At 45.7% G+C, this 9,706-nt stretch overlaps 1 protein-coding gene across 1 annotated transcript in view; it reads left to right on the top strand.

Annotated features, from left to right (window-relative positions):
• The window catches only part of RALGAPB (Ral GTPase activating protein, beta subunit (non-catalytic)), a gene marked incomplete at its 5' end in the record, with an annotated part of 27,475 nt that overhangs the window by 16,765 nt on the left and 1,004 nt on the right, over window positions 1-9,706 (top strand). Inside the window, 6 exons of the mRNA XM_008943836.1 lie at window positions 477-642; window positions 3,827-3,949; window positions 4,643-4,779; window positions 5,555-5,663; window positions 7,926-8,004; window positions 8,548-8,696. Of these exons, the coding sequence (XP_008942084.1) occupies window positions 477-642; window positions 3,827-3,949; window positions 4,643-4,779; window positions 5,555-5,663; window positions 7,926-8,004; window positions 8,548-8,696 (763 nt within the window). The remainder of the gene's footprint in view (window positions 1-476; window positions 643-3,826; window positions 3,950-4,642; window positions 4,780-5,554; window positions 5,664-7,925; window positions 8,005-8,547; window positions 8,697-9,706) is intronic.

The following is a 9,706-nucleotide window of genomic DNA, read 5'->3' on the forward strand; positions in this document are numbered from 1 at the left end:
AAACCTGTTTCATAAGTTCAATGTGTAGTGAGGCCTGCCTTCTAAATCACTGTGTGTCATGTACAGGAGAGTAGTGATAAAATACCTTTCTCCTAAAATTTCACCTCAGTTTAGTAGTGAAAATTGTCTAGAAAATTCTCATGTTACATTTGGTGCCAATGTAGATTCTGTGCCAAACAGTTCTGTGGTTTGTCCCTGATGAGTGGTAAATCTCAAAATTGCCATTTCTAGTCATTTGATTACCTGTTTTAGAGACTTCAGTGATGATGGCAGAAAGACAAGTTGTTGAAACAGGACATTGCCAAACAGGGTGGGAGGATGCTGGACAGCAGGGAGTGGTGTCAGTGTAGAGAGTTTGGGCTTCCAAGCATGCTTAATAGCTGTGTTTGGGCAAAACCATGGTGACACAAAGTTTTAATTAAAAAAATGAGGAGGAAGAACTCCTGTACCTACCACAGCACTGCTGGTTGTTTCAGATCCTGAAGAACATGGAGTCTTCCAGAATTGTTCAGCCACACTTCCTGGAGTTCTTGCTGTCTCTTGGCTGGTCTGTTGATGTGGGGAAGCACCCTGGGTGGACTGGGCATGTCTCAACAAGCTGGTCAATCAATAGCTGCAGTGATGAAGAGGTACCTGAGCAAGGTAAGACACAGTAAATGCTGTAATATCAAATCTGAATGTTTTGGCTCCTTTAGAAGACAATTTAAAATCTCTTGCATCTGGATATCTCTCTGAGCACTTGCATATTTTTTTTCAGATAAATGCTGATGTTTACTAAAAAGGAATGTGTAAATATAAGATTAAGCTTCAATTCAAAGTGGGAAAATCTGTTGTCTATATGTTGTTTGGAGGAAGCAGCCTCTGCAAGAAATACCTCTGTGCTATATTTTTAGCAGACTAAATGATGAGTCTTTATTATCCAAAGTCTTTATTATCCGAAACCAGTATTTGGGTGAAATTGGATACAGATTGTACTGTATATTGGCAAACAGACTTGAAATACTGTGCATTTTTTAGTGTTCTGTAAGGAGATTAAAATGAGATGTTGACTAATAAGTTCGCCTTGCAATCATGCCTGGTAGGAAGTAATGAAAACAAGCTGCTGTTTGTAGGTCACAGTGGTTAGAGCCCACACACAGCTCTTCTGTCCTGCCTAATTTACTCTGCTTTTTTCCACTAGAGCAACTCCTCCTCTGGGCTTGTCATAGACCACCCTCTCCCCATTCTGTCAACCAAAATGAACCTCAGGGTAGTGAATTGCTGTCCCAGGGTGATGAACTGGAGGTCAGGTCAGCTTCTGCCTTGAACAGCTTAATGGGATTCTGATAGTGTCTGAGTTGCTTTCAGTGTGGTTCGTGGTCACTGCTCCAAGGGCCAGACTTTTACTTGGGGCTCTTCAGAGCCTTCACCTCTGTTGTGGGCTGTGCAGAGGTGTTGAACAGGCTGGTCCAGCTCATCCAGTGTCCTTGACCTGGCGTTTGCATCCAGTGCATCACCACTGCTGGTGCAGCTGCTTACACAGTGCTCTTGCTCTGCCTTCCCTTCACTGTGCCTTGGAAATGCTCTTCACATCTAACTGTGGCCAACCAAAGACTTCTCTCTTTATTTGTAGAATAAAACTACAAATGATGGAAGGCTTGAAATGTTGGGAGAAGTTAAGAGAACAGAGGCCTGGCTTTCTCTGGAAAACTCAGGAGAGCTCACAGAATGGCCAGGTCTGGGCTCAGCTGTCCGTTGAGGACAGGATCAGCCTGTGCTGTGCTTGAGGGCAGAGCCCTCTCCCTTCCCTCCCACTTGGCTTTGTCAGTGGGGCTGTGTGGGAGACAGTGCCCTGAAGCAGTGAGGTAACCTGTTTTCATGTGGGATTTCTAACTTGGATTTTTTTCAGTCGTTAGGATTAGATCACAAACCACCAAATAGTTGAATTAATTCAACAAATTGGGAAAGAAGGAACAGAAAAAGCAGTCAGGGATGGAAGGGGGAGGGGGAACTACTTCTAGTCTGCTTCTGCTGTTGGAAGAACCCATGAGTGGAATTGTACCTTTAGCAAGCAATGGCTAAAAACTGAAATGGTAGATTTAAAGTAGGCTTGGACCAGCTGATGAAGATTGCTTGCTTTTACTTCTCCAATCTTTGCTGTGACTAAAGTTATTTATTTTGTTAAATGTATTTTCTCTTTGTGGTGGGCTCTGGTGATTGACAATTCATTCAGGAGTCTAGCATCCCATCTTACATCAGCACTAGTGTGGCCAGCAGGACTAGAGCAGGGATTGTTCCCCTGGACTCAGCACCGGTGAGGCCACACCTCCAATCCTGGGGTCAGTTTTGAGCCCTTTACTATAAGAAGGACATTGAAGGGCTGGAACATGTCCAGAGAAGGGCAACAAAGGTGGGGAAGGGTCTAGAGCCCAAGAATTGTGAGGAGCAGCTGAGGGAGCTGGGGGTGCTGAGCCTGGAGCAAAGGAGGCTCAGGGGAGACCTTCTGGCTCTCTATAGCTCCCTGACAGGAGGCTGGAGCTGGATGGGGGTCAGTCTCTTCTCCCAAGGAACAAGCAGTAGGACAAGAGGGAACAGCCTCAGGTTGTGCCAGGGAAGGGTTTAATTTGGACATTAGGAAAAATTTCTTTCCTGAAAGGGTTGTTAAGCCCTGGGACAGGCTGCCCAGAGAAGTGGTGAAGTCCCTGTTCCTGGAGGTATTTAAAAGTCCTGTAGATGTGATGCTGAGGGGTGTGGTTTGGTGGTGGACTTGGCAGTGCTCTGTTAACAGTTGGACTCAATGATCTTAAAGGTCTCTTCCAACCTAAATGATTTTGTCATTGTAGAATAGCTTCCAGTGAGATGTGATTAAAATAAATTCACAGGCGTATGCTTTGGTTTTGTTTCCCTGCACACCCCCAAAAGCAAAGAAGTTCTTGAACAGCTGGGTTCAGGTTGTGCTGCTCCCTGAGAGCTGTGTGCTGGAGGTGCAGGAGTGCTCCCGTGGTGGTGGGGCCTGGCTCAGGGGCTCCTGGCTCTGGCCACCCCTGTCAGCAGGCTGAGTGCCACTGCTCCACTGGGTGTGCTGAGGCAGCAGCTGTCCCAGCAACCCTCATGTGAACTGCATCAGAGAAATAATTCACCTTAAAGGCCTCACAAGTCTTTCTGGAGGAGGTATGGGGGAGGAGAAGAGGGGGTGTTGTAATTTACTTATAGCGTGGCTCCACCAAAGAATTTGTCTCCTCTGTGGTGTGAAGGGCTGATGTACTGGCCAGCTTGGGGGGCAGAGGCCTGATGTACTGGCCAGCTTGGGGGGCAGTAAATGGGTGCTGAGAACAAGGAGCTTTCTTGCATTCACTTTGATTCAGGAGAGCCTTTTTCTAGCTCTCCTTGGCAGAAGACACGGTACAGAGGGGAGTCCATAAAAGCTGGGTTGAATTGTAGCATGGTATCAGACTGAAGTTATAGATGTTAGTCATTAAATTTCCAGAGGGTTCTAACTGAACGATAGCTGTTAGAGGGAACGGTTAGAAATAGCTACTGTGTGGATTCTTGTGGCAGACATGCTTTACTAGACTGCTCAGTCTGAGGGAAATAGGGTATGCAGTACAACAAACACACAGAATAAATCCTCTCCCAACCCAAAAGGCCACTTCCTTCCAGGTCACAAAGTTTATCTGAGAATGTTGTTAGCCTTGAGGTTTAACTGTGAAATCTTCTCAGTTTAAAATGAGAGTTGCGTGATTTCTTCTCATTGATTTCACCTTGTATTTGAAGGTCTTCTCCCGAGGCAGTCTGTAAAGAGGTGGAGCTTCCTTTTGACTAAATTTTCCTTCTATGTCCATTTCAGATGATCTAGTTATTTCAGAAGATGTTGGGGCAAGTATCTTCAACGGGCAGAAGAAGGTGCTGTATTACGCAGATGCCCTGACAGAAATCGCTTTCGTTGTCCCGTCAGCAGTGGAGTCCCTAAGTAAGATCTCTGGATATGCTGCTCACAAAAAAACAAAGCTTTTTATTTTTTGTTAAAGAGCTTTTTCAGAAAAATAAATAATCTAAGGATGTCTAGCAAGATCCTTGTCAGAAAGCTGCTGATGTTGTAATTACAACATCCTAATCCGTAGTCTCCTTCCTAAGGTGGTGTCTGTTCTGTGCCCCTTTTTCTCAGTCTCAGCCCCAGTGTGTGCCTGGGTTGGCACAGCAGTTGCTGCTCCCCTGGTGCACTAGGCTGGACGTGTGGCTCACCATCAGCTGGTGATGCTTCTCCTTCCTCCTCTCCTGCCTCGGTGCCATGCTCCTGCAGCATGCTGGGCAGCATGTGCTCAGCTGCTGTGTAGGTGAGCAACAGCTTTCACAGCAGCTTCTGCACTGGAGTGAAAGGGCTGTGAAGAAATGTTAACCATAGGAAGGAGGAGACTATTCCACAAGAAGTGGATGGGACACTCCTAAATCCATAGGGAATGCTTTAATTGCAGTCTGTTTCTGGAGCAACTGGCGGTTGTCTACTGCTGAATCTTCTCAGTGCTATAGTGACTTGACCATAAATCTGTGTTTAGCTTCAAAGACCTTACAATGTTTTTAGTTTCAAAATGTTGCATATGATGACAGCTTAAGTCTTATGGCAGAAGAAGAGACAAAACTCACCTTCCTTCTTCTGGCTTAACAGCTGATTCACTGGAAAGCAATGTCTCCGACCAAGAAAGTGACTCCAACATGGATCTGCTGCCAGGAATATTGAAGCAGCAGTCTCTGACACTTGAACTCTTCCCCAATCATACAGACAATCTTAATCCCTCCCAGCGGGTAAGACAAAACTTGCATTGAAAAATGGCACTATTTTTTTTTTTTAAGCAGCACATTGGTGATGCTGCAGCATTTTTTGATAGCACGTGATTTGCTTTCCTAGCAGCTGAAGCTACTCATTCTTGGCTATTAGTCTTTAACATCTGCTTTGGTTTCCAGGTGCAGCAGGAGATTGCAAGATCAGATTAATTAAGTATCAAACTTAAACATGCTAAGTAGTTATACTCTGCATACTGAAGTCTTCAGATACCTGCAGGAGAAAATACATACAGTGTTTACAGAGTAGTTCAGACTCAAATCGATGCTTGGAAATTTAGGATAGATAAACATGAACATTTTTCATACCTACCCAGTTTAGAATAGTGTGTGTCATTTGCATCTGAAGTTTGAGAAGTTGCTTTTCTGTGGTAGCAAAGCAGAAAGCCACGAATTGCTGTAACAGCAAAGGACTCACAACTGCTGATTTCTTGTACAGAATTCACTTCCACATGTATGTTTAGTTACTGATTTAAGATCTTTGAGAACATTAAGAAAAACCTGAACCAGTTTTTTAGTATTTGATATCTTAATTTATTTTGAATTTAAATATTGTGAAGACCCAGATGACTATTGCTCAGTGGGTAGTGCCTCCACAGCTGCCCCAGCTCAGCAGCTGGCAGAGGTCGTACTTGTCTGAGGTCTGAAGGACTGAGGAGCAACTGTGGAAATCCTCACTGGATGTGTTACTGGACTCATGATGTTTGCAAATCCTGCTCTCCCCTTGTGTCCACAACAGCTCAGTCCTACTTCCAGATCCAAGAGGGTGCCTCAGGGCCGGACCATTCCACCAATGGGACCTGAAACCAAAGTGTACGTGGTCTGGGTGGAGCGTTACGATGACATAGGTGGGTAGAAGCTTTTATTGTTCACTAAAGTAACAACAGGGCAGGAACTGGAGGAAAAACTCCATTCCATTCCTCTTTGCAATAGTAAACCCTTATTAGTGTCTGTAACCAACACTTTTAAGATTCTAAAACAGTTCTTTGATATTTGAGTGGTGGTCGATGGGGTGTCCATGAATCGGTGACGTGTGGGTCTGGAGATGATTTCAGCTCTGGCAGTATGTGTGAAATGCAGTCCTGCACCTTCTTACACTTAATGCACAAGGAAAGTGTGCACCCTGGTTTTGAGTTCCCCTCAGCTGCTGTCTCCTCAGGGTGGATCTGCTGTTCTTTCTTTTAAAAAAAAATACTCCTGACACCTGCTGCTTCTGTGCTGAAGGGGTCATCATCCTTCTGGGCTTGACAATACCTTTTTAAAGTCTCTCTTGCTTTCTCTTGTGGGAGGGCTCATTTATTTTGTGCTCAGGGTGCCCCTTCTGTGCTGTGCAGTCCAGCTTCCTTTCTGCACCTTTGTTCATCAAGGGTCGTGCTCCTCATGCAACTTAATGTTTCTGAACTTGGTGTTTCCTCTCTGGCTCTGGGTACTGGCTGACCTGGGAGAGACCCAGCTTTGCCCCTCCTTTGCCTGTTACAGCCATGGTGTGGATGATGGTGGGCAGCTGGCTGCTAGGCTTGAGAAGTCCTTTGTCCCCAAGAGCTTCTTGTGTGCTGATTCTAAGCCATGGCCTGACTTTAGAGCTATGCAAGAGCCTCTTTGTACTGGCCTAACCCAGCAGAGTCTGTAACACTGGCCAGTAAACAATACTTGATGCCATCTTTGATTTCTAATCCTGGTTTTCCCAATCTGGCAGTAAGGGTGGACCTTAATGAAGCCCTTAGCTTCTCCCAGAGGAAAGCAACCAGAAGAATGGGAGCAGTCAGGAGGAAGCTTCCTGTAACATGAAGGTGTAAATTCTCAGGAAGACTACATTGTCCCTGTCACACCCCTCAGAGCTCTGCTGGGCTCAGGAGCTGGACATCACGTTCTGCAGCGTTATTTCCTTGCGTAGACGTTGGCCCAGGGGGTGTTCCCTTAGCTCCAGGAGTCCCTCAGCTGCTTCAGTTCTCAAACTAGTGTCCCTGACCCACTTCTTTCTTGGGTGGCAGCTAAAGCCAGTTCACTGCAGAGGCAGAAACTGTGCTACACATGCATGTTTCTGCTTGGCTGCTTCTTTCAGCAGCCACAGGAATCTCCTAGAGCTCTGGGCCTGAAGCTGAAGAAATGAGTTTGTGAACCTCAGTAACTGTGGCAGTTGGATTTGGCAGGGTGGGTGCCTGACAGTGGCTCCTAGCCCGGAGGCTTTGCCTTCTGCTTCTGCTACATCTTTGAATCTGGACAGTGAAAAAGCTGCTGCTTTGTAGTCTAGGCTGTCACCCCTGTGCCAGGTGCCTGCCCTCCCTCTTGCTCCACCTCACAGTATGTCCATGGGCCTCTGTGCTCTCCCTCTGCTAGCTCCAGCTTTTGTGTGCTCTCGGCATCCCAGCTCAGATGGCAAAAGGTGGTTTTGGGTCCTCTGCTCTTTCTGCTGAGAGAGGCATTGGCACTGTCCTGCTGGCTGAACTGTACTGCTGTGAATGACTCTCAATATCTCTCTCAGTTCTACCCCTAAAGAAGGTAAAGGGAAGTGCCACACATCACCTTCTGAGGATCTGAGCTCTTACTTCCTCCTCCTCCACCTCGTTACCAAGTGCATGGCAGCAGAGTTGTAGGTTATGGTGAGGATCTGCAGAGCTTGGATTTGAGGAGAGAAACATTGCCTGTTGGAGCAGGGCTCAGGGGACCTGCAGATGGGAGCAGTGGCATCGCTGGAAATTCCCAGCACTGTTCTTGAGGCTGATTTCTTGTGGATAGGTGAAAATGCTGGTGAATAAAAATTTGAAAGCTCTTTGTAATTGAAGTATTTCACTTCTTTCTTGCTTTCACTGTTCCTCTAAAGATTTTGACCTTTAATATTGAGAGTCTGGGACATGTTCCTTAATCTATTGAGCACAGGATGGCTGAGGTGTGCCTGTATGCTTGAGCTTAAAACTCCGTGAATGCTTAAGCTTAAAAACACACAGTTTGCATCACTAGCAGTGCTTGAAATCCATGCTATAAATGCTTGAGGGCTGCATGGTTTTGACTGATAATAAATAATCCTTCTTCTTTAAAAACAAAAAACAAACAACAACAACAAAAATAACCTCCAAATCAACAACTTAATTTAGTGCATGTTCTTCTTACAGAAAACTTTCCCCTCCCTGATCTGGTGTCTGAGACGAGCACTGGTGTGGAAACCACAGCCAATAGTAGTGCTTCCCTAAGGTAAGACTCCTCTTATTTTCATTATTTTTCTTGATTCTTGTGGGTAACACTTTAGACTGCATTTCAGAAGAAGTCATAACTGACAGAATTTTTATTCTTCAGCCTTCACAGGGAACCCTGAAAACTCTTGGTAGTCACGTTAAAAAAAAAACAGATGGGTTTCTGCATTGGATTTTGTTGTTGAAAAAATTAAGGAGCTTTTCATGTCACTGCAGTTTAAATATAAATTAAGGAACATAAAATGTGTAGTTTTTTGCTTGAGTTTAGCCTCCCTCCTGATTTACCCCCTTGTGAGGTGGTTAAGGCTGCATTTGTGTTGTGAGGCTTAAAGGCCTGTCTGTAGGACTCACAGATTCTGTGGTGATGGATCAGAGAAACTGTACAGTTAACACAGCCCTTCTGGAGACTGGAGGATGCACACAGGAGTCCTGCTGGTTTAGCCACGAGATGTTCTTTTAACACTTAAAATGGTTGTTTCTCATCTATAGATTAATTGAAACAGTGCTATAAAAATGATTTAACAGTTGTGGGTTTTCCCTTAAGATCTGCAACTCCTGAGAAGGAAGTTCCTGTGATCTTCATCCATCCTTTAAACACTGGCTTATTCAGGATAAAACTGCAAGGAGCAACTGGGAAATTCAATATGGTTATCCCTTTGGTGGATGGAATGATAGTCAGTAGGAGAGCTCTTGGTAAGCTAAAGATTTGTAACAACACTCATGTTTTGTTTCATTTTTTTAATCTTATATCTGCAAAATACATGGTCTGGAGTTTCTTGTTGGCAAAAGTATTGGGGATGGCAGGACAAAATACACAGGGTGGTTTTGCAGCAGTAGCAGAGGGAGCAGGGGGTCAGTGCTTGGCTGGCAGAGCCCAGCTCCCTGCAGCTGTGCAGGGGGAGGAGGAGTGGACAGGGGCCTGTCAGGTGGGTGAGAGCAGGAATGTGACCCTCGTGCTGAGCACTGGGAGCCAAGGTGCTGGTGCTCGTTGACTGCCAGAGGGGACTGCTGGTGAGCTGTCTTGGTTCCATTTTGGCTGGGTAGGGATTAAATGCCACAGCAGCTGAGGATTCTCTGATGTGTTCAATAAAAATACTTCACCTGCTGTGTGGGTGTGTGTGAACAGGAGTCTGTGTGTGCTCTGCCTTCTCCTGTGTGCCTGGATGGGTGATGGATCTGTGTCTGTGCTACTGCAGTGTCAGGAGCAGGAGATCTCCCTCCAGTGAGGGCAGTTCACAGGGCAGAGTGAAATGAGTAAATGTGCATTGGGGTGCTGGTACCAGCCATAACAGTGGCAGTGCAGGGAGCTGTGGGGGTGACCGGCAGTGTGTGAATTCAGCTGGGGACAAGGGCTTGTACTGGGGGAATCGGGTGTGGTTTCCTAGAGCTGGGCTGGTTTCTCACTGGCTTCAGAACTATTAATATGACAAAATTTGTCTCATCTTTAAGTTCAGCAGATGTGGTTTGTGTGCAGTCAGGAGACAAGCCCTTTAAGGGAGACACTGTTTCTGTAAGAAAGTGCTTGTGAAATAGCAGAGGGGTTAATGGACACTTACTTTGCAGGAATTTAATTTCAGAATAAACCAGGATAAACTCCATGGCCACCTTTGACCAGATGTTATTGCTTTGGTTCCCAGCCAGAGGGGTTCCCCTCCCTGCCCTGTTCAGCAGTATGAGCTGGAGAGGTAACGAGAGTGGCAAAG

Source organism: Merops nubicus, unplaced genomic scaffold, assembly GCF_000691845.1.
Source record: "Merops nubicus isolate BGI_N331 unplaced genomic scaffold, ASM69184v1 scaffold10047, whole genome shotgun sequence".
Lineage (NCBI taxonomy): Eukaryota > Metazoa > Chordata > Aves > Coraciiformes > Meropidae > Merops > Merops nubicus.